The sequence below is a fragment of the Ursus maritimus genome, unplaced genomic scaffold (assembly GCF_017311325.1).
Source record: "Ursus maritimus isolate PB19 unplaced genomic scaffold, ASM1731132v1 scaffold_10, whole genome shotgun sequence".
NCBI lineage: Eukaryota > Metazoa > Chordata > Mammalia > Carnivora > Ursidae > Ursus > Ursus maritimus.
In genome coordinates this window covers 15,882,619-15,908,083 of record NW_024423344.1, presented here as the reverse complement: position 1 = coordinate 15,908,083, position 25,465 = coordinate 15,882,619, and the positions used below count along the sequence as shown (strand labels likewise).

The 25,465-nt window shown below is 37.5% G+C and overlaps 1 protein-coding gene across 6 annotated transcripts in view; it reads left to right on the top strand.

The window, feature by feature from the left end:
* The first annotated feature begins 6,164 nt into the window (after positions 1–6,164).
* The window catches only part of SPART (spartin), a 30,078-nt gene continuing 10,777 nt past the window's right edge, over positions 6,165–25,465 (top strand). The window contains exons 1-6 of one of the 6 annotated variants that reach the window (XM_008692232.2): positions 6,165–6,290; positions 10,060–10,871; positions 14,958–15,155; positions 17,263–17,439; positions 20,832–20,955; positions 25,209–25,403. In XM_008692232.2, the coding sequence (XP_008690454.1) occupies positions 10,062–10,871; positions 14,958–15,155; positions 17,263–17,439; positions 20,832–20,955; positions 25,209–25,403 (1,504 nt within the window). In that variant the 5' untranslated portion in view covers positions 6,165–6,290; positions 10,060–10,061. Of the gene's footprint in view, positions 6,291–6,466; positions 6,630–8,807; positions 9,168–10,059; positions 10,872–14,957; positions 15,156–17,262; positions 17,440–20,831; positions 20,956–25,208; positions 25,404–25,465 lie in introns of those variants that run through there. The other 5 variants (XM_040622067.1, XM_040622082.1, XM_040622056.1 and 2 more) reach the window with 5 other exon arrangements.

The window sequence follows — 25,465 nt, the reverse complement described above, 5'->3', positions numbered from 1 at the left end:
TCAGGGAAATTCAAATCAAAGCCACATTGAGATACCACCTTACTCCAGTTAGAATGGCAAAAATTGACAAGGCAAGAGACAACAAATGTTGGAGAGGATGTGGAGAAAGGGGATCCCTCTTACACTGTTGGTGGGAATGCAGGTTGGTACAGCCACTTTGGAAAACAGTGTGGAGGTCCCTTAAAAAGTTAAAAATAGAGCTACCCTATGATCCAGCAATTGCACTACTGGGTATTTACCCCAAAGATACAGACGTAGTGAAGAGAAGGGCCATATGCACCCTAATGTTCATAGCAGTATTGTCCACAATAGCTAAATCGTGGAAGGAGCCAAGATCTGCCCTTCAATAGATGACTGGATTAAGAAGATGTGGTCCATATATACAATGGCATATTACTCAGCCATCAGAAAGAACGATTACCCAACATTTGCAGCAACATGGACAGGACTGGAGGAGATTATGCTAAGTGAAATAAGTCAAGCAGAGAAAGACATTTATCATATAGTTTCACTCATTTATGGAACATAAGAAATAGCAGGAAGATTGGTAGGAGAAGGAAGGGAAGAATGAAGGGGGGGTAAACAGAAGCAGGAATGAACCATGAGAGACTATGGACTCTGGGAAACAAAATGAGGGCCTCAGAGGGGAGGAGAGTGGGGGATTGGGATAGGCCGGTGATGGGTATTAAGGAGGGCACATATTGCATGGAGCACTGGGTGTTATACGCAAATAATGAATCATGGAACATTACATCAAAAACTAAGGATGTACTGTATGGTGACTAACATAACATAATAAAAAATTATTATTAAAAAAAGAAGAAAACACAATGGTCCAAAACTTTTAGGATGCATCAAAAGCAGTCATAAGAGGGATGTATATTGCAATATAGGCCTACTTCAAGAAGCAAGAAACATCTTACATAAACAACCTAACCTTAAACCTAAAGGAGCTAGGAAAAAACAAACAAACAAACAAACAAACAAAGCCTAAAGCCAGCAGAAGAAGGGAAATAACAAACATTAGAGCAGAAATAAGTGATATACAAAGTAAAACAAAACAAAAACAAAAAACCCCAGAACAGATCAATGAAACCAGGAGCTGGGTCTTTGGAAAAATTAATAAAATTGATAAACCCCTAGCCAGACTTATTAAAAAGAAAAGAGAAAGGACCCAAATAAATAAAATCACAGGTGAGAGGGGAGAAAAAACAACACCACAGATGTACAAAGAGAATATTATGAAAAATTATATGCCAACAAATCAGACAATCTGAAAGAAATGGATAAATTCCTAGAAATGCATAAACTACCAAAACTGAAACAAGAAGAAATAGAAAACTTGAACAGACCAATAGCCAGCAAAGAAATTGAATCAGATGGGGCGCCTGGGTGGCACAGCGGTTAAGCGTCTGCCTTCGACTCAGGGTGTGATCCCGGTGTTCTGGGATCGAGCCCCACATCAGGCTCCTCTGCTATGAGCCTGCTTCTTCCTCTCCCACTCCCCATGCTTGTGTTCCCTCTCTATCTCTGTCGAATAAATAAATTAAAAAAAAAAAGAAATTGAATCAGTAATCAAAAATCTCCCAACAAATAAAAGTCCAGTCCAGATGGCTTCACAGGGCAATTCTACCAAACAGTTAAAGAAGAGTTAATACCGATTCCTCTCAAACTGTCCTAAAAAATAGAAATGGAAAGAAAACTTCCAAACTCGTTCTATGAGGCCAGCAATACCCTGATTCCAAAACCAGACAAAGACTCCACTAAAAAAAAAAGACCTGCAAGTCAATATCCCTTACAGTAAAAGAATCTTTCACCATAATCAGGTGGAATTTTTTCCTGGGCTGCAAGGGTGGTTCAATATTCACAAATCAATCAATGTGATATATCACATTAAAAAAAGAACAGAGAAGAGCCATATGATCCTCTCAATAGATGTAGAAAAAGCATTTTACAAAGTACAACATCTTTTCATGATAAAAAACCCTCAACAAAGTAGGGACAGAAGGCACATACCTTGACATTACTAAGGCCGTATATGAAAAGCCCACAGTAAATATCATTCTCAATGGGGAAAAACTGAGACCTTTTCCCCCTAAGATCAGGAATACAAAAGGGATGCCCACTCTCACCACTATTGTTCAACACAGTACTGGAAGTCCTAGCCTTAGCAAGCAGACAACAAAAGGAAATAAACATCATCCAAATTGGCAAGGAAAAGTCAAACTTCCACTATTTGCAGATGACATGATACTCTACATAGAAAACCCAAAGACTCCACCAAACAATTGCTAGAACTGATACATGAATTCAGTAGGTTTGCAGGATACAAAATCAACGTACAGAAATCCATTGGATTTCTATACAGCAATAATGAAGCAGCAGAAAGAGAAATCAAGGAATCAATCCCATTTACAATTGTACCAAGACCCATAAGATACTTAGGAATAAACCTAGCCAAAAACATAAAAGATCTGTAGTTTGAAAACTATAGAATGTCAATGAAAGAAATTGAAGATGACAGAAAGAAATGGAAAAACAGTCCATGCTCATGGATTGGAAGAACAAATATTATAAAAATGTCCATACTACCCAAAGCAATCTACACATTTAATGTAATCCCTATCAAAATACTATCAGCATTTTTCACAGAGCTAGAACAAACAATCCTAAAATTTGCATGGAACAACAAAAGACCCAAAATAGCCAAAACAATCTGGAAAAAGAAAAGCAAAGCTGGAGGCATCACAATTTTGGACTTCAAGTTATATAACAAAGCTGTAGTGATTAAGACAGTATAGTTCTGGCACAAAAACAGACATATAGATCAATGGAACAGAATACAGCACCCAGAAATGGACCCACAATTATATGGTCAAGTAATCTTCAACAAAGCAGGAAATAATATCCAATGGGAAAGATACTGTCTTCAACAAATGGAAACATGGACAGCAACATGCAAAAGAATGAAACTGGACCACTTTCTTACACACCATACACAGAAATAAATTCAAAATGGATGAAAGACCTAAATGTGAGATAGGAAACTATCAAAATCCTAGAGGAGACCACAGGCAATAAACTTTTACCCTGACCATAGCAAATTCTTACTAGATATGTCTTCCAAGGCAAAGGAAACAAAAACAAAAATAAACTATTGGGACTTCATAGAAATAAAAAACTTCTGCACTGCGAAGGAAACAATCAACAAAACTAAAAGGCAACCTACGGAATGGGAGAAGATATTTGCAAGTGACCTATCTGATAAAGGGTTAGTATCCAAAATATATAAAGAACTTATAAAACTGAACACCCAAAATACAAATAATCCAGTTAAAAAATGGGCAGATGGGGGCACCTGGGTGGCACAGCGGTTAAGCGTCTGCCTTCGGCTCAGGGTGTGATCCCGGCATTACGGGATCGAGCCCCACATCAGGCTCTTCCGCTATGAGCCTGCTTCTTCCTCTCCCACTCCCCCTGCTTGTGTTCCCTCTCTCGCTGGCTGTCTCTCTCTGTCGAATAAATAAATAAAATCTTTAAAAAAAAATGGGCAGATGACATAGAGATTTTCCCAAAGAAGACATATAGATAGCTAACAGACACATGAAAAGATGCTCAACATCACTCATCATCAGGGAAATACAAATCAAAACCACAATGAGATACCACCTCACACCAGACAGAATGGCTAAAATTAACAACTCAGGGAACAACAGACATTGGCAAAGATGCAGAAAAAAGGGGAACTCTCTTGGACTGTTGGTGGGAATGCAAATGGGTGCAGCCACTCTGGAAAACAATATGGAAGTTCCCCAAAAAATTAAAAATAGAACTGCCCTACAATCCAGCAATTGCACTACTAGGTATTTACCCAAAGATTAAAAAACAAATACTAATTCGAAGGGATACATTCACCCTGATGTTTATAGGAGCATTATCAACAATATCCAAATTATGAAAAGAGCCCAAATGTACATCAACTGATGGATGGCTAAAGAAGAAGTGGTGTGTGTGTGTGTGTGTGTGAGTGTTTGTATATCTATGATGGAATATTACACAGCCATCAGAAAGAATGGAATCTTGCCATTTGCAATGACATGGATAAAGCATTATGCTAAGTGAAATAAGTCAGGCATTGAAAGACAAATACTATATGATTTTACTCATATGGAAATTAAGAAACAAAACAAATGAACCTATGAAAAAAAAAGAGAGAGGCAAACCAGGAAATAGATTCAACTATAGGGAACAGATCAAGGGTTCCTGGAGCAGAGGTGGGCAGGAGTATGGGTTAAATGGGTATTGGGTTATGGAGAGCATTTGGGGTGATGAGCCCTGGGCATTGTATGTAAGTGATGAATCACTAAATTCTACACCTGAAACTAATATGACAGTGTATGTTAACTAATGGAAATTTAAATTAAAACTTGAAAAACAAACAAAAGAAGCAAAACGAAATGAAGAAACAAAAAAAGGAAGTGTAAGTCCTCCACCTTTGTTCTTTTTCAAAATTGTTTTGGCTATTCTGGCTCCCTTACATTTCCATGTGAGTTTAGGATTAGTTTGCCAATTTCTGCAAAATAGTTGTCTGTGATTTTCTTAGGGATTATGTTCCATCTGTAGATCAATTTGGGGAATATTGCCATTATAACAATATTAAATCTTTCAGTCTGTGAATGTGGAATGTTTTTCCATTGATTTAGGTCCTCTATAAACCCTCTCAGCAATGTTTTGTGGTTTCTGGTGTACAAGTCTTGCACTTACTTTGTTAAATTTATTCCTAAGTATTTTGTTCTTGATAGTATTCTCAATGACATTCTTAATTTCATTTTTGGAGGGTTCATTGCTAGTGTTTAGAAATACTATTGATTTTTGTATGTTGATCTCTTACCGTGCAACCTTGATGTATGTGATTAGTTTTAGTAACTTTGTGGTAAATTTTAGGGTTTTCTATTTAAAATGATCCTATATTTAGAAATTTTACATTTTAAAACACTTTTATGGCTATCGCAAAATTTTAAAATTAGATTTAAATTTATGTACTTACAATGCAGAGAAGTATGATAGATGATCAATAAAATGCTTTCCAGAATAAATATTTCATTGGGATAAAATTTCATGAAGAACTATGGAAATACAGGTTCAGGAAGAAAAGGAATGATGTAAAATTTCATATTAAAGAAAAGCTTGTTTGTGTAGTTTTAAAAATTGAAGAATATCAAATTGCCTGGTATTTAGGTTCCACTGGCTACATATAAAAGGGTTATGTAACAGTTCTATTTTAAAATATCAATTTACAATAAAACAATTTGCATCTTTTGCAACTATTTAAGTCAGATCAAAATTCTTACGGATGGTCAATCTAAAATTGAGGGAAAAGGTAGAGTCACATTTTCCAGAATTCTTTTAGGGAGTATAAGAGCAAAATCATTTAAACCATTGTATTAATGTATACCTTCCTAACCTAGGCTTTTCTCTTTGGGATGACTGTTACCTTTCTTCAATTTGGGGGAAATTTCCAAATGGTCCCTAATTTAAGTCTCACCCAGTGGTCATCCAACAGTCCTCATCATTAATTAGTTTTGATTGAGGTAAACAATTCATCTAGAATTAAGTCCCTGTCATCCCTCAACAAGTCACTTAGCTAGTCGTAAATGCTCAGGATACTGTATACATAATTTTTTAAAGGCAAGTCTATTGAAGAATATATAATCTGTCATCTATAGCATTTTAGTAATTTTAAAGAAGTTTTGGAGAAAGCTAAGGTATGTCCACTTTGATTTTCCCCCTCTTAGCTTCTGATAATCATGAATGGTATTAGCACAGTTGCTGTTTATCCTGAGGAGCCAGGAATTTAACACTGACCATACTGCTACATAGACTTTTACCGTGCGCAGGTGCGCGCGCGCACACACACACCCACACACCCCCTCCAGACTTTTACCACTGGAGGTAACTGTCTTAGAATACATTAGTAACAAAGATTAGGTTCCAGAAGAATTGAATCAGCCTTTGTTCTCCCACGTGCACTGTGTCCAGGGCTCCCTCTAGCCGTGACCGCTCTCACTGCCCACCGCTCTTTCCTAGCCCCTCCAGCGGCTTTGGTTCCGCTGGGGAGAAAGATATTGCGCAAGCGCGGGGGCTGACGACGTGGCCGCAAAGACCAGGGTTGGGGGTCCGCGCTGAGCGGCTGGTTCACGTGATTCTCTGAGGGGCCTTCCGCCCTCGTCCTTTTCTCCCCAGAGTTTCACCTTGATTCTGGGATTCCAAGCTGACATACCATTTAGAAGGTCAGCGTCGGAAAGACTTAGGCTGGGCGGGCCGGGGTAAGCCGCCCGAGTGGGCGTCACGCGAAAGCCGACCTGCGGGCTCCTGCCGCGGGAGCGAGGGCTGACGGGCGGGGCGGCGCGGCCGCGTGACGTGGCGCGCTCTGGAGCGCGCGACTTGGAATGCTTTGTGAGTCCCGGCGTTGAGTCGCGCGCGCGTGCGAGACGCTAAGAACCTCGGGACCGGTCCCGGCCCAGCGCGTCGTAGAGGTGCGGCGTCTGAGGGAGCAGGTCGCTGGGCTGCGGCAGCCGGGCGGGGACTCTTCAGGTAGCGCCGAAGTGCCCGACGTCTGGAAGGCACAGGTGGGGCGGCGGCCGGCAGGGAAGGATTCGCCCTTGGCGCGGGCCACCCCCCACCCTCCCGAGGCGGGCGAGTCGCGTGAGCCCCGTGGCCCCCGCGGCCTGGCGGGGCGGGGGGAGGGGCAGGGCAGAGAGGGCCCCGAGCCCTCATCCAAGTATCAGACATGAAACTTTCGTTGAAGGAAGCAATTTCGAGAGAATAGTTTGAGAAGTTGTTCTCTTAGTTACCCCGCCTCTTATATTTATGGAACCTTCGAGCGCCGCGCTTCCTGTGCCCTTCACTCCCATTTACTGGCTTACGCTGCCTCCCACTTCCACCCCTTTGATCGTGCTCTTGGAACATCTCTGTCGACCATTCTTGCTGCCTCATACGCGCTTGTTTACTTGGCTTCGAAAATGGCTGTGGTTTTGCGTCCTTAGAGCTTCGTGAAAGTTCGGTAGCCTTTACAAAATATCAGCAACCAACAGCAATTGTATTGGGAATGGATGGCACACGATTTTGCTCTTTCGAATGCATTTGTTCGTGTTCATTAGGGACTGAGCATCGCAGAGGCTCTCTCCGACCTAATTTTTATGTCTGGAAAAAGTTTCTCTTGGAATGTGCACTGTTTCGTGACACGGCATTATTGCGTTACCTTACGGTTGGCCCATTTTCCACTAACTAATGAACTGTTTTACTCTGTCCAGGATCCTCGAAATTTACTTTATTGCGTTGTAATTTAATGGATTTGTGTTCAGGATTGTTGCTACTTCTGAAATATTGGTTTAAACGTTTAAGAATTCAGGTTTTCTTTGAAATTTCCAAAAGCAAAACCAAGAAAAGGGGAATGTAAGAATGTCCCCAGTTACAAACGGAGCTGTTTTTTTGATTGCGCTCCTTTGCAGTAACAGACCCCGTTTGGTGACTTTACTGGAAACCTGTTTGAAACAGGAAGGGTTTATGTTGGTTCTTTCTCACCTGTGGGGGTTTCTGAAACGTCATTTGTAGAGTTCCCCTGACAAGAATGGATGGGATGCTATTGGAGGGAATTTCATACAGGTATTTGAAGAAGTTCCGTGTTCTTTTTTTGTAAAGGGCCAGGTCCGCAGGCATTAGAGCACCTTATGCATTAGAGACTATTTGTGATGTTGACCTTAGCTTGATTGTCACTGCTTTTAGGGTTAATGGGATTGAACTAAGTTGTCAGGAGTTTGATTCAAAATTTTACCTTTTCTCCTGAGATTTTTTTTTTAAAGCTTAAACATATGCACACCCACACATCGTTATGTCCGAAACAAACACGTTTGACTTCTTTTATTAGAACCTTTTAAAAAATAAATGCGCTATTTCTGTCTGGAACCAGGGTTTGGTTTGGGATTTAAGACGATTATACTGATGTGGGTACTATTTTATTTAATACTATAGATTGACATTTCAAAACTTCCTGTTCTCAACTTTAAAAATGAAAGTATGTGAGGGGCGCCTGGGTGGCACAGTCGATTAAGCTGCCCGACTCTTGGTTTCGGCTCAGATGGTGATCTCAGGGTGGTGAAATAGAGCCCCGTCTTGCGCTCCATGCTCAGGGGACTCTGCTTAAGATTGTCTCCCTCTCCCTGTGCCCCTCCCCACCTTAAATAAATAAATCAATATTTTCCCCCCTTTTTTAAAGATTTATTTGAGAGAGAGAGAGCACAAGTTGGGAGAGAGGGAGAAGCAAGCTCCTCGCTGAGCAGAGAGCCTGATGGGGCTGGATCCCAGGACCCCAGGATCATGAACTTAGCTGAAGGCAGACGCTTAACTGAGCGACTCAGGAGCCCCTCGATCTTTAAAAGATATTTTAAAAATAAAAATTAAAGTTTGTGGAATCATGTAATATTTTTGTCTTTTCAAGCCACTTGATAAGGTCTTAACTGTGATTAGGGATATGACAGGCATTATTTTTTTTAAGAACTATTCTGCAGTTCTTACCCCTGTGAAATGGATTTTCTCAGAGACTGCTGAGAATATATCAAATCCTGGAGTAAATCCCAAATTAAAAATACAGTATTTCATTACAAACTTTTACTTTCTTTTTTCTTTTTTTTAAAAAAGATTTTATTTATTTATTTATTTGACAGAGAAAGCCAGCAAGAGAGGGAACACAAGCAGGGAGAGTGGGAGAGGAAGAAGCAGGCTCCCAGCAGGGAGCCCGATGAGGGGCTGGATCCCAGGACCCTGGGATCATGCCTACCCTGAGCCGAAGGCAGACGCTTAACAACTGAGCCAACCAGGCACCCCAGACTTTTACTTTCTGTACAAAAGTTCCCAACTACATTTCACCTGATAGATAGATTTTCAGGTTTTTTCCCCTGCTAAACTTTTTTTTTCTCTCCCAAGATGGAGATGCCAGCAAGAAATGCTATTCAGCAACCGACCCATGGAATTACGCCACTGCCACCGCCACCACCACCACCACTCCCCCAGCCCCCCACACTTTCCTTTTCAATAGGCAACCCATTGCCTCCACTGACACGTTATTTCAGGAAATCTTTCAGCACACTATGTAACGTAAGCTTTGAAATGTAGGTATACACAAGATCAGGTGTTGAACACCTTTTCACGTGCCATTTAAAAATCCTCTTTTGCGAAGTACCTGTTCATGTTTTTTTCTCATTAACAAGAAGGAGAGGTTATGCCTTTTTAATCTTGCTAGAGTTATTTTAGTGGAGTCTTCGGAGGGAACAGGGCTAACCGCATGTGAGTAACCTGCCACCTTTAAGTGGAAGTGGATAACTTTAAAGCTTCATCCAGATAATTTTTTCTCGTTTCTGTCCTCTCCAGTGTGTGACTCAACCTTTTTTTTTTTTTTTTTTTTTTAAAGATTTGTTTATTTGAGAGAGAGCGTGGGCATGAGCAGGAGGGACAGAGGGAGAGGAAGTGAGAATCTAAAGCATACTCCTTGCTCAGCACAGAGCCCAACTCAGGGCTCAATCCCATGACCCTGAGATCATGACCTGAGCTGAAATCAAGAGTCTGATGGTTAACCGTCAGAGCCACCCAGGTGCCCCTGAACCCCATTTTTAATTAGGTGGATATAATCTGGATTTATATTATAATGAATTTTAGAATGAGGCTCTTTGGTTCTAACATTGGATACATGGTAGGAAACATTTATTTATTATAAGAAACTGTAATAAGAAAATTATTCAGTAGATATATTCTGACTTATTCTCTTCTGTTTTTAATTAAAACAATTTTTAGGAACAAGAGCATTATTTATCTATTCAACAAATACATATTGAGTGCGTTCTCTATGTCAGATCTAATAATAGGGTTAGGGAATACAAGAGTGAACAAGACAGACCAGCAAGACTCGTAGCTTCTTGAAATATATTTAGGTAGGAGAAACTGATAATAATTCAATAAACAAATAGTTAAATTAGATAATTAAAGATAATATTTTCTGTTTGACAGAAATGGAGCAAGAGCCACACAATGGAGAACCTGCTGAAATTAAGATCATCAAGGAAGCATACAAGAAGGCCTTTTTATTTGTTAATAAGGGACTGAATACAGATGAATTAGGTCAGAAGGAAGAAGCAAAGAACTACTATAAGCAAGGAATAGGACACCTGCTCAGAGGAATCAGCATATCATCGACAGACCCTGAACACATAGGTGCTGGGTGGGAATCTGCTAGACAGATGCAACAGAAAATGAAAGAAACACTACAGAATGTACGTACCAGGTTGGAAATTCTGGAGAAGGGTCTTGCCACTTCTCTACGGAATGATCTTCAGGAGGTGCCCAAGTTATATCCAGAATTTCCACCTAAAGACAAGTCTGAAAAGTCACCAGAGCCTCAGTCCTTTAGTTCACCTCCTCAGCATACTGAAGTAAATGGAAACATTTCAACAACAAGTACAGGGTTGGTTCCTGCACCTAGTTCTTTATCCTTACAATCTCAAAGTCATCCAGCAGAAGCACCTCCTGCTTATACTCCTCAGGCTGCTGAGGGTCACTACACTGTATCCTATGGAACAGAATCTGGGGAATTTTCATCAGTTGGAGAAGACTTTTATAGGAATCATTCTCAGCCACCTCCTCTTGAGACCTTAGGGCTAGATGCAGATGAGTTGATTCTGATACCAAATGGAGTACAGATTTTTTTTGTAAATCCTGCAGGGGAGGTTAGTGCACCTTCATATCCAGGGTACCTTCGAATTGTGAGGTTCTTGGATAATTCTCTTGATACCGTTCTAAACCGTCCTCCTGGGTTTCTTCAGGTAAGCCAGAGAAAAATGTAAACATAATTTGAAATATGTATAGAATACATTGTTTTTGTTTGTCAATATTTATTATGTGTCCAGGACAACAAGTGCAAAAAGATCATTCTAGTTCCTTATTAATATATTCTGTGAAATTTATGAGCCTTAAATGCCTAGATGTTTAATTTTTTTTTAAGATACAAAACTGTTTTATTTTTTTTTCGAAATTGTGTTTTATTATTAAAATTGTGGTGATAAGACCTGAGGGACATTGGAGCATTCATCCTTAAATTTTTAATTCTTTATTGAAGAAGAAACCTAGTAACTTCAATTTCAAAAAGGATTTATGTAACTCATGTGGGTGTGTTACTGTAAATTTCCACAAATGTTGTCAAGCCCCATCTGAGGGGTTGATCTGGGCTAGACCTAGCCCAGTATGTAGAACAGTGTTTCTCAACCAGGGGTGATCTCCCCCCACTCTCCAACCCAAAGACATTTTGACAATGTCTGGAGACATTTTTGGTTGTCACAACTGGGGGTGAGTTGTGCTACTGCTACTGGCATATAGTAGATAGAGGCCAGGGGGACTCTAAACCTCTAAACAGGATCACTTTCGTCAATCAAAATTATGTAACCCAGAATGTTAATCATGCAGAGGTTAAGAAACTTTGGTATAGAAGTAGAGATAGCAATGATAATTTAAGATGCATTTCTAATATTCCAAGCAGGTAAATTTATTGGAATGCCCTTGGTCCAAGAGTAAAGAATGGTGCTAAATAACAACTGGTGTTGTTAGGGCACTGCTGTGGAATTAATGAAATATTCTAAAGGCAATATTTTGAAGGTGATATTGTAATAACAATCTGTTTTTAAAAGATTGGACATCAGTACAGGGAGTTGGGTTCTAGGATTGAGGACTCCATTTATACTGGGTATAACAAAGAAGTTTGCATGCATGTAAGGAAGATGACTATTTGAGCAAAGCAGGTCTTTTTGTCCAGAGTCCAGATGATGTGGTTGGTTTAGTTACAGCACTAGTTACCTAGATTGATTTTGTCTTTTGGTATACTCCACTTTCAATTCTTAGGTAGCTTTTACATGGAATCAACTTGAAAGTTGTTTAAAGGGAGTTGGAGACTTACTAGATATATATGAAGGAGTTATTTGGGGGCATTGCTGGGGGAAAAAAAAAAAAAGACTTCATTATTGGATAGGAAGAATATTGTGTATCCCGTAAGTTATTTTGGGAAATAATCCTTGAGGTAGAAAGAGTAGTCATATTGATCGGGATTGTGAAGAGGCTGATAAAAGCTGTAATACTTTCTGCTGACCTGGTAATAGAGCTGTGTTGTAACAGTGGAATTTAAAACCTTTGCGGGGTGGGGTGTGCGTGGATGGCTCAGTCAGTTAAATGTCAGACTCTTGATTTCAGCACAAGTCGTGATCTCAGGGTTGTAATATGGAGCAAGGCTCCACGTTGGGCATGGAGCCTGCTTAAGATTCTCTCTCTCCTTCTCCCTCTGCCCCCCAAACATAAATAAATAAATACGTAATACAATAAAATACATTAAAAAATAAAAAAACTTTTGGGGCCCAGACTACTGGAGATATGGGAAATGAATATCAGAAACACTCTACTTGGTTACATGAGCTCAACCATTAAAATGACTTGTTTTCTAGTAAAAATTTGTCCGTTTGAGTGCTTTAAAGAAAGTGTTTTTAATCTTTCTAGTATCTCCTATTTTTGGTCGTAAATAATAAGTAAAATTTCACTGAAGTTTGAGTTTCTTGAAGGGGCTCTCATTTGCATGTATTCAGATGTTTGTAACAGTGACCTAAAAGGCAGTTAACATGTATTTACTGAATGTCTCTGTTCTAAAAAACAAACACTGAATCAAGTGAATATTAGAAGTTAAATATAATTTTTTTTAATATAACTTCTTATACCCTAAAAATCACTGTAGGTCTGTTCATGAAATTAGAAATTAACATTTGTTCTTAAGTAGGCAGGCATAGAATTCTAGGGTTTCTAAAAATGATTTTTCTCTAGGTTTTAGTTTAATATACTTTTTAAGCCTGTTAAATTTGTAGTCAGTTCATTAGAACTTAGGCATAAGGTTGCTTTCTAAAAGTGAATCTGGGAGAAATCTGCCTGTGGTGGATAAGCCCTCCAATCTGCAATGATCTACTCTGAGAAATGTCTATAAAGTTTCATTTCAGAAGATTTGGGGATACTCCAGTTCAATCAAGGTGTCCAGAATGTAGTTAGTCTTAGAGAAATCATGACAATAAAAGAAAACTTTCCCAATTTTAGTTATTTAAGTACAACCTTTGCAGCTTTTTTTTTGTCAGTCTCATACCTCTGCTATTATTACTTTCTAAATAGTTTAGAAATGAGACATTTAAATGTCTCATTTGTTGGGGTTCCTGGGTGGCTCAGTCGGTTAAGTGTCCAGTTCTTGATCTGGCTCAGGTCATGATCTCAGGGTTAAGATTCTCCCTCTCCCTCTGCCCCACCACCCCTCTCTTAAATAAACAGATAAATAAATGTCTCATTTGTTAATTTTGTCATCCCAACCAATAACAGCGGTGAAATTGAGAGATAGATGTATTTTTTCTTAATTTATTGAAATACATTACTATTCAAATTTAAATAATCTGGTGTATTACTTAAAGTCCTTTCATATACCACTCATAGTAATATACTTTGGAAGACACAGTAATCAGTTTTATTATGTCTTCTCTGAGTTTGACTTATAAAAGATGGAGAATGGTATTTGAGATGACTAAAAAAGAGAACCTATAAAAGAAGAATTTTAGAAGGCTTATTAAGGACTCTCCAAGAAAGAATCAGACTTGGATACTCTGATCCTTATAGGTTTATATTCTGTTGATCAGAGATGATGGCAGTGTACCAGAATTTTCCATTTTTTATATGAAATCTTCCATGCTCTTTGACTCATTTACACAATATTTTGATAATAGATTATTCTCCCAAGTTTCTTAATAATTAGGAAAGCAATGTGTCCTGGATGAGCAGCACAATTAGAATATTCTCTTCGCTCAGAGTGTAATCTCAATGGAAATGAATGCATTTGGATATTATGATTTAAATTTAGTCTCTTCTGAATTTTTATCTTCAGAAAGTGAGCTTAAGTCTTAGTGTATGGACAATCTGATGATATTGCAGGGCAGCTTTGTTTGTTTTGATAGAACTTAATAATAGATGGTAAATCCATAAGCATAACTTAATGTTCTATTCTAGCTATGTCAGATTCTCTTGGACTTAGTAAAAAAAAAAAATTAAGCAGCATTGTGAATGCTGGTTTTCTTTTTTTTTTTTTTTTTTGGTTTTTTTAGATTTTATTTATTAAGAGAGCGTACTGTGGGGGGAGAGGCAGAAGGAGAGGAGAGAGAGAATCTCAAAGCAGACTCCATGTTGATCGCAGAGCCTGACACGGGGCTTTATCTCACGACCCTGAAATCATGACCTGAGCCAAAATCAAGAGTCAAATGTTTAACTAACTGAGCCACCCAAATGCCCCTGCGAATGCTGGGTTTCTACTTAAAGGAATTGTTTGGCTTCTCTGGTGCCAGATTGCTTGCGTCTAAATCCTAGCTCCACTCTTCACAGACTCTGAGCAACTTAATTAACCTCTCTGTGCCTTAGTTTTCTTGTACATAAAATGACAATATCTAACTTCATGGAATTATGTGGATTAAATCAGTAAATACACGTACTTTTATTTCCACAAAATCATGTCTAATTTGAATTATAAAGAAAGTCTTAATTTACTTTGACTTATTTATTTAAAACTAAATTCATTATTGGTTATCTGCTATTTAAGGCTACTACTTTGAAGACTGTATAGTTAGTGAAGCAATAACATTTTTAGGACAGTTCTTGTGAGTGATATGCACAAAGATCAGACTAGCAAGTGGCTAATTTTTAGTGGGAATTTATTGATGCTAATGATTCTGTAAAGCCTTGTAAAATGCATTTAGAATTTTGAAATGTTTATTTCCTGGTATAACAATTCTAAAACCAGTGAAAACCTTGTATATTCATTGATTTTTTTTTTTTCCCCTGACTAATCCTTTCAGGTTTGTGACTGGTTGTATCCTCTAGTTCCTGATAGATCTCCAGTTCTTAAATGTACTGTGGGAGCCTACATGTTTCCTGATACCATGTTACAAGCGTCAGGATGCTTTGTGGGGGTTGTCTTGTCTTCTGAATTACCAGAAGATGATAGAGAACTCTTTGAGGATTTATTAAGACAGATGTCTGACCTTCGGCTTCAGGTAACTTGTGTGATCATCTTTAGAATGAAATCTACTTTAACGTAAGCACTTATGCTTTTAAAGAAATTGTAGTAGGGTCCAAAGTGATTGAAGTTCGAAAAATGACAATATATAATTTGCCCGTGTGTACACAAATACTAGTTGGAAATTGGCTGTAAATGGTGATTAAGATCGTGGTTTCTGGGGTCAAATTACCTGGGTTTGAATTTGAACTCTTGTACTTAATAGCTGTTTTACTCAAGTTATTCATCTTCTTTTTAGTTTCTTTATCATAAAATGGGAATAATATCTACTTCACTGGGCTGTGGTGAAGATTAAAGGTTAATACATTAACTGTCTTCTATCAGTGCTGGCAAGTAGTAATGTTTTGTGAATGTTAATTCTTGTTATCACCACAGCCTTCCTGCTCAGTTGGAAAAATAGCCTAATGGGACTAAATGGTGAAGCGAAGGTAATTTGGGCATCAGCAGATGGTTATGTTGGACATTTTAGGGGTATGATTGGCATTTTGAGGAAGAAACAGGTTTTAGTTGAGGGAGTTGTCTTTGTTCTCATGATAAATAAAGCTAAGTAAAGAGAAAATAAAGTACAATTTAAAACATGGTCTGTCATCCTATGAACTTGCCTTATTAAGCCTGTTTTTTCCCTCCCCGTGTGTTGATCTGTCATAAGGAGTTAAAATATAGACTGTTAAGGAGAGCTGTTCTTCAGGTGTTCTTGCGCATCTTGATGTAGGACAAGGGGGGGGAAATATTTTTGATTGTGAATACTGACAGTTTTCTGAAGTTGAAGGAGATTGACAGCATGATAATATACTCTTTTACTCTCTGTTTCAGTCAGTGTGTATTTAGAATCCATTATTTAACTAGGTATTGTGTTAGATGATGGATGGGAAGACAGAACAAGAGACTGAATATAAAGATACTATTTAACAGCTCCTATTCTCAGGCACTTATAGTCTTCTGAATAACCACAGTACAGGATGATGATAGGTGATGAAATAAAAGTATACACACAGTTAAGGAGATCAGGGGATATTTCACAAAACAGTTTCCTTTGAGTTCAGTCTTAAAAGTTTTGTTCCTGTTTTCTCAGAAAGTAGAATACACTTTCATTCCATACCTATGTTGAAAAGATCACAGGTGACAGGAGCAGGCTAGTAGCTAAGCAAAAGGTCAGAGTCCTCTCTAGCATTAGGTTGTATGAACTGTATATGAGAATGAACTGGTGATCAACATAAACTTTAGCATAGCCAATGCTAAAAATTTAAGCTATAGTAACAAAACTGTGGTCCCCTTACAGAGTTGTGTGTAGCCTCAGTGTGCTCATAGAGAGTAGTTGCCAAAGGCAAAAACATGGTCAAATGGATAAGAGTTCAAGTCTTAGCTTTGCTGTTTACTAGCTGAATGAAGTGACATTCCTAATTATTTCAGGCCTGTCATGGAGCACTTTCTCCCTTCACCCCCTCCATTCATTGGACCTATATTACTGGGCTTTAGGAAAGAAATTAAACCAACTTTTACATGTTTACTTTTTGGTTGCACATCGTTTTTAGTTTGCTCTGTTGTCCCAGAACTCTAACTGTAAACAAAAATTAGTTACTAGCTATAACTTTGACTTACTTGTCTTTACTCTTAAGTATTCATTCAGCAAAGTATATGCGAACAGAATATCTTCAGTATTAAGTGCAAAAACAGAAAACAAAATCAGTCTTCCAACAATGCAGAGTGGTTAAACTGGACATGAGTTTTGTTGATTGCCTTTAAACTCATTTAGTCTTACATGTGTTCCCTAAAACTTACCATTTGTTATTTAATTAAATTCAAATGTAGCTACATCTGACTTAATGATAACTTAGACAAACAACTTTTGTAAGTTTATCTTTTATGCTTTGTCTTTAGAAATTTGATTTAGGCCATATGCTGTGAACTAAAGAACTCAAGGGGTTGGGATTTGGTGATGAGATAAAACAAAAGTATAGAGGAAAAACTAGCAAAAGTGGTTGTATTTGTAGACTGTCAAAAACATCAGTGTTTGAACAAGCACATCATTAGAGCATAGCTTAGAGAAAATTTGAATTTGATTTAAGGTTTAGTCTACCCCTTAGGCCAATTGGAACCGGGCAGAAGGAGAAAATGAATTCCAAATCCCTGGAAGAGCTAGATGCTCCCCTGACCAACTGAAGGAAGCCAGTGGCACTGACGTGAGACAGTTGGGTCCTTCATTGGACCAAGACAATAAGGACGTGCGTCATAAAGGAAAACGGGGGAAAAAAGTAAGTAAAGTAAGTAAAAAAGCAATAAGGTATATGTGTGTGTTCTATTCTAATTGTACCTTTCACCAGTTTCAATTATTTATAAGATCTTATCCCTGTTTACTAAAGCAGAGCAACTTTCAGAATCACAAAATGATCACTGGCAAAAATAATTAGAATCAGCTTTAATATTTTCCTTTCCAGTGTTTGTTACTTAAACTGTTTAAAACATACTCTGTGTTTTGGGGGATAGATTTTTTTTTTGAAGTATTTGAAAGATTTTTGTATTTACATTAGTGCATATCTTTTTGTTTTGTGTTGTGTTGTTCTCTACCTTCCTTTATACACCAGAATCTTGGGGCTAGATATGCTTTTCCTTACACTACCATTTTTATTCAGTCCCTTGTTTCTGGTCATCAGGAAAGAGAATGAATTTTTAAAAACATGTTTAGTAGTGGGGCGTCTTGGTGGCACAGTCAGTTGAACATCTAACTTTTGGTTTCAGCTCAGGTCTAGATCTTGGGGTCCTGGGATTGAGCTCCACATCTGGCTTTGTGCTCAGCACAGAGTCTGTTTGGAACTCTGTCTCCCTCTTCATCAACCCTTCCTCCCCGCCCTTGAGCACTCACTCTCTAATAAATAAATAAATCTTTAAAAATATATATGTTTAGTTGTTTTTTCTTTTATTTCTTAGATCCTGAATATTCGATATGCTCTAAATGGTAGTAAGTTCAGTAAGTATTTAGTGCTAGAATGCTAAGCATAGTGGAAAAGTTAAATTTCTTATCTCAAGGAATTTATTGTCTAGCTAGCAAAGAGCATTTCTATCCAGTGTGATCATTAGACTAAGGTACATAGGTTATATAGTAGGCTAGATTGCACCATCTAATGTACAGCCTAGCCTCATAGATAAGTATGGGCCTAGAGAGGTGTGGGAAGCAGTAAGGAAAGCTTCTGAGAGGGTGTTATGGCTAAGATGAGTCCTGAAGGATGAAGCAAAAGTTGGTCATATATATAGCAGATTGAAGGGGATTCTGGGCGGAAGTAGTAAGATAAGCATATATGAAGAAAGAAAATAGCATTGTGCGAGTATTGAATTACAGTTTTGTATTGTTCATTGTTGTATTCCATATTATAAGTGCTCAATAATTATCTTAGAAGAATTAATTCATATCACTTGAATATTCTACATTAAAAAAAATTTTTTTTTAAAGATTGTATTTATTTGAGAGAGAAAGAGAGCACAAGTAGGGTAGGGGCAGAGGGAGAAGGAGAAGCAGACTCCTGCCCAGCAGGGAGCCCAACGACATGGGGCTAGACCCCAGGACCCTGGGATCATGACCTGAGCTGAAGGCAAGCACTTAACCAACTGAGCCACCCAGGTCCCCCTTGAATATTCTACATTTATCTGTGGATTATGTTGAATGTCTTAGACCAGCTTTATGGAGGACATGGGGAGTCCAAGATGGTTCCAAGAAATATATTTATTAAAAAAAAATTTTTAAGTTAATGCACAAAATGCAAATCCAAAAGATACTTAGTGAAAAGTAAGTCTGCCTCCATTCCTATCCCTCAGCCACCTAGCTTCCTGCTCCAGATACATTATTGCTAGCTTCTTATCCTTGCAGATATATTCAAACATCTATACATACACATGTTTATTTTGTGTGTGAATTATACATATACATGCACACATTCATGTAATAATACAAATGTAAGCATGGGAGGCAAACTGTTTTGCTCCTTGCTTTTTTACTTAATATTAATGTTTGGAAATTTTTTACATCATTTGAAACTTCCATTTTTAAAAAATTTAATTTTTTAACTAAAAAAATCAAATCATATAAACAGGTTTATACTTTGAAAAACTTTACTCCCACCTTTGTCCATATCATTTTCCCTGCCACAGTAGGTAATCACTTTTTATCAAGAAGTTGTGTTTCTTCCCTCAGTTTCTTGAGGCAGGTAAAAGCAAATAAAAACAGATTTCTTTCCCTTTCTTATACAAAAGGTAACAACATGGAGTGTCCTGTGTTTTGGTTTTTTTATTTGATGATAATTCTGTCAATGTTAATAAATGGAGAAACCCTCTCAATCTTCCTTATAGCTACCTCATATTTCATTGTATGGATTTCTGATAGTTTTCTTTAACCAATCTATTATTATTTGGATGATTCTAGGCTTTTGATATTAGAAACAGTGCTTCAGTGACTAACTTTGTAGATCCATTGATACAGACATTTGCCAGTAATTCATCGGGTAAATTCTTAGAAGTGGGGTTACTGAGTCAGTAAATAAATGCATTTGTAATATTGATAGATTTTACTAAGTTGCCCTCCCTAAGGACTATACTCATTCAGTGTAGGAGACCTATTTCTTCATAGCTTAGTCCACAGAGTGGGTGATCAGCCTTTCTGTATTTTGGCAGTCTGATAGATGAGAAACGGTGTATTGGAATATCTTATTTGCATTGATTTTATTATGAGTGATGTTGTGTATCTGCTTAAGGTTTCCTTGAATTTTGTTTCCTGTGTGATGTCTATCCTTGTCCTTTGTCCATTTTTTATTATTGGGTTGCTAGTCTTTTTCTTCTCAATTTCCAGGGGCTCTTTATATAGTAGGACATTGGCTCATTATTAAAGATAGAAGTTGCTAATATTATGTTCAGTTTGTCTTTGGGTTTTAATTATGAATGGCTTCCCCTTCTCCCTATAGAAGTTTTCGTTTTGCTTTTAATGTTGTTTTATGTTTAAATGAAGTTCTCTTCGTATTTCTATTGGGAAGCTTGATTTTCAAGTAATTTTATAGTATTATGAGGTCTGAGTTAGCCTGCTAGTAAGTTCTTAGAATGAATAAATTTAGCTTTGACATTTTAAGTGTTGGCCCTAGTTCTCATACAGCTGTTAAATTAACAAAATACAGGTATATCTGTGTTCCCCATTTCCATTTAGATGAAGTAGCAGATTCTTCTGTGTTTATATATTTTTACTTGCTTTTACTTGATTTCTGTCAAAACCGGTTTATTTGGATACATCCTTCCTTACTGATTGAGTCATTTAACAAATCTTTTAAATCTTACTGAGTATCATGTGCATACTGTCATCAAGGGGTTGATAGGTTTATAAAGGAACTCATAGTCTCATCAGTTTAAATATGATTTGATAAATGCTGTATTGGAGGTATGTTAGTATTTAAACCTTACTCACCAGGGAGACCTTATATAAGACCAGTACAGTTTTAAGCTTTATGGCAGTTGTGGTATTTTGCTTTATGTTGTAAAATATACTGGTAACTATGTTGGCTGGAGATATTTTTATCAATTATAGCTAGTATTTGTTGGCTTAATATTTTATTACATAATGCTTATAATTTTTCCGCATCTAAGTTCTTTATTGTTTTACATTTTGAAAAATTTTTACTAGGCTAAAGACCCTCCAAGTGAAGAAGTTAATCTGAGTCACATTGTACCCTATGAGCCAGTTTCAGAAGAAAAAGCAAAGGAATTACCTGAATGGAGTGAGAAAGTGGCTCACAATATTTTGTCAGGTATTACAGTAATGTTAATTTTTTTCCCCTATAATGTGAAACCTTTGGAATCCATAAGAGAATACTTAGAAAGATAGTATTTTGTATTTTGGTTCTAAGTGATCATTGTATGAATACTTAAACAAAAACAGAAGGAACTGGTCTTTTAGAATATTACATATTATCATGTAGGTATAAGTTCTTCTTGCCTATTTTCTGTTTCATTCTTGGGAAAATTGATAGTGAAACGCTTCGGGAATCCCCATACTCTCAGGATAGCTCTTCTGAACATAAAATTAGTTATTTCCCTTTCCCCTTTGAAATTCCCCTTTAATCCTTTTCTTTTCTCCCCTCTCCCCCTTCCTCTTCCTCTAAAAAAATGGTAAGATACTCATACCGTCTTTGGAAGCAAAGTAGCACTCCCTAACCAGACTGCAGTGGAGGTATGAAGAGACCTGAGGATTATAATAGCTAAGCTTTGGGATGTAGGCCCTACTATTTAATTCTGATTAGAAAGGGCATCAGATCAGTTATTTTAAAACCAGAATGATCATTCCTGACATACATCTTTCCACTTTCATTGGTTAGCATTTTAGCTTTTCAGTTGTTGTAGCTCTTAGATTTGGACCTTCTATTTTGTTTTTAAAAAACACTGTCATTCACACTTTAGTAAGCCAAATTCATGACCCTGTAAAGGAATCTTGATCAGTCATTTAAAAGACTGTCAGTGCAGATTTCCATCACTGTAATAAATACCCATTAAATAAAGATATCTTAATCAGAGGAAGCCTTCAACATGAAAAACCAACAAGTTAAAATAAGTGAAAATTAATTAACTAGGAACTAACATAATATTTTGCCCATGTCAGAGAGCTGCTAGAGATAAGAAAAGACAAAGCCAAATTTTTCAGTTATAATTTTAACAGTTAAAATTGAGCCTTGAAAAAGATTTTCAAAGAAGTGCTAAAGAAAAATCTTCACTCTTACTACCCGGCCCCATAACTTTACAGATTGCTAGGCTATTAGGTCAGCATTCAGAAAACTTGCCTATATTCACAAATATGTAGATAATTTCAAAGGTTATTTTCTTAAGTTTTTTTAATTCGTACTGCTCAAGATTGTTCTATTTACTATTGCTGTGTAACAAACCATCCCAGATTTAATGTAATGAAACAACAAACATTTATTTATACTTAGGAGTACTGTGGGCCAGGTATTCCAAAAGGTCATAACAGGGATGGCCTGTATCTGCTTCATGATGGCAGGACCTCAGCCAAGAAGACTCAAAGGCTGACTAGTGACTCATTAGCTGGCGGCCAGAATCATCTGAAATTTCCTTCATTCACAAATCTGACGTCTGGGTTGGAAGAGCTCAAAATTAAGGACTGCCAAATAGAGTGCCTTGACATGCTCTCCATGTGTTTGACAGCTTAGCAACCTTAAGCTAGTCAAACATCTACATGGTAGCTCTGGGTTCCAAGTATGAATGATACAGCAACAGGCAGAAGCTTATATACCCTTTCTAACATATTCTTGGAAATTTCTAGTATCACTCATTACAAGAAAATAATAAACATCAGATTTAAGGGGATGTGACACAGACCCCACATCTTAATGGGAGGAATGTCAAGGTCATGTTGAAAGAACATATGGAACAGGTGATACTGTTTGGCTACCTTTGGAAAGTATCGTATGCCATAAGTCTTAGGCCTCCTAGGTACCACAGAGATTCCACATACTGGCTCTATTCAGAGAGGTAGAGCATCCTTCGAATCAGCTAATCCTGGGGACAGATCTCTTTAGAGATTTCAGAAAAACTCTCAGCAGTGCATCATTTGAAAATGAGCAAAAACTACACTATGATAACACTTAGGGGCCTGCTTTACTACTCGAGACTTTAGTAGGCTTTTGTAACTCTTTTCTTTGCATCTTATCTCCTCAGTTCTAGCAATACCCGTAATAGTTGGTTACATTAAAATTATTTAACTACCAATCAGAGTACATATCTTTTATGTACTTTTTAATAGGTAGAATGAAAACCAACTAGCTCACCAAATACTTGAGGTACAAGTAACAAAGAAAGTGGCAGAAAATATCCAAGATTTACTCCAGGGAAAATGATCTGATCTGTCAAGAGACTGTTTCTACCTGACTCATGCAGGCTCTATACAAAGATAAGTAATCAGGGATCTAAATTGAGCTTATTCACTTTAGTCTATGATTGTTCCTGTCCAGTGTCTGAAGATCAGTAAAGATCAGTAAAAGCTATAGTATTGTATTTCATGAATATAAAAGGTGAAAAAATATGAAGTAACTGCTTAAAATTTAGCTATGTAGAAAATTGTCTTGAAAGGCAGAATTACACTTTTAAGAAGGCAGCTGCCAAACATTTTAGATGGAGGGTTTAGTAAGCTAATTTGGGAAGTGGTAGAGGATCTGTGACAATAGACCGATTAGAGCACCCCCTCACTGGGTTAAATTTGAATGAGATAATTTTAAGTCCTCTGCAACTTCTCATTTATTCAGCAAACATTCATTGCCTGCTCTATCTCAGCATTAAATGGATGCATATAATGCAAATATGGATAGAATAAATCTATATCTGGCACTACACATGCCATTTAAAAGATCTTAATAGCTACCAATAAATCATTACATTTCCTGATCTTCTATTGTAATATCTTAGGTTTAATGTATTATCTCTATAATGCACTCTTCCATGGTGATAGCTTCTTTGTAACTTGCATCTAGCATTTCTTTTTATCAGTCCTATGACTTCTCATTTATCTAATTTCCATTTATTCTTAGTCATTAGTGGACTCTGCCCCTCCTGTTTGTTTCATTGCAGGAATATAGTCTACTTAAGCTTTCCTTTGTTTCATTGTCGTTTATGATTTCTCAGTCTTCCTTCAAGCTCAGCTGGTTTTTTACTTCTTAAATATTTTCAACCTGAAAGTTAACTCTAAACCCCCTATGAATATTTTTAATAGAGGTCTTCAGTCCCTTTATTGTTATGGGAACTCTTGGCTGGAAGGTATTTGTCTGGGTTTGAGACCTGGTCTTCCCCCAGGGGTTGGACAGTGGGGGTAGTATTTGAGCTAGAGGTGGACATGTTAACTAAAAGAGGAAGAGAAACACAACAGTTTTTCTGATCAGTTACCACTTGGCACTTAATTTTTCATTGTTAGCATTTTTAAATAGGGTTTTCACATGATCACCAGATGCCTACTCACTCATAGGCCAAAGTAATTACGTAAAAGCCATGCCCCAGACCTTTGGAGAATATACTTAGGTATTTTATATGTCTAGCTTTATTTAAAAGCTTGTTTTTTCAGGGTATAGCCAAAAAGGAAATATTTAAAATTATAAGCTCTCCAAGGCTGGGTAAAACTTTCTTCTTCCTCTTAGGAGAAACTATTCTCCTTGGTATTTTTTCTTGCTTTTCCCATCTCCTTTCCACTTCTCCTTTCCTCATGTGTACACAGGGCCTTTTCACTAGAGAAGTCTATGCTATCCTGCTTTCTGTCTTGACAGTCTCATTTTTCATGCATGCTGTAAGAAGCATTGAGCAAAGCAAAGGGCTAGGAACTATCATGAGAATTGGCTAAACCATTTAGGCTTCCGAGTTTTCTTCTTAGATCTTTTCTACTCATGTATTCTTTGAGTAGTCTTCTGTCTTTGTCATTCAGGTTTATGTTACAAACTGAAAGGTGCTGAGATCATGGAATTTGGGTTTGGGATTGAGGGAGGAACAGGACTCCCTGCCTTATGCCTTTTGTCTAAAGCAAGCAAGCAAGAGTTCTGCCTTGGTGTTTGAGATCTGGGTTTATTGGTTTCCAATTTGCATTATTTGTGTCTAAACCCCTCAGCGCTTCATAGAGGAAAAGTGGTACCTGGACTAAGGCAAGAACAAGAATACCTGAGTCCTCAAGCCAAATACTGTGTTATTGGCACCAAAACCCAGAAGTAGTCCCTAACAATAGTAATAGTGTGGTAAGTAACATGTAGAGAGATACCTACAAGTAGTAGTAGCAGCATAGAGTAATACAAAACTATATTATTGAGTGATCTATGACCTAAGTACTGAAAGATGAATTTACCTAGAAAAAATATATTCCAGCAGAAAATTATAATTGTAAATTTGGCTTGAAAGTTTACGGTATGTTTGGGATCTGAACATTGAATGCCTTCTTTTTTTTCCTGTTGGTTTATTAAAGGGTTTATAGGTATAATCAGCTCTAATATTGTGCACTTTTAAATCTTCCTATAAAAAGGTGCTTCCTGGGTGAGCTGGGGTTTGGTCAAAGGTGCTGAATTTACTGGCAAAGCAATCCAGAAAGGTGCTTCTAAACTCCGTGAACGGATTCAACCAGAAGAAAAACCAGTGGAAGTTAGTCCAGCTGTGACCAGGGGACTTTATATAGCAAAGCAGGCTACAGGAGGAGCAGCAAAAGTCAGTCAGTTCCTGGGTAAAGTAACTTTGGAAGACTTTACTTCTTTCAGTTAAATTAAAAATGATCTTTTAATCCAG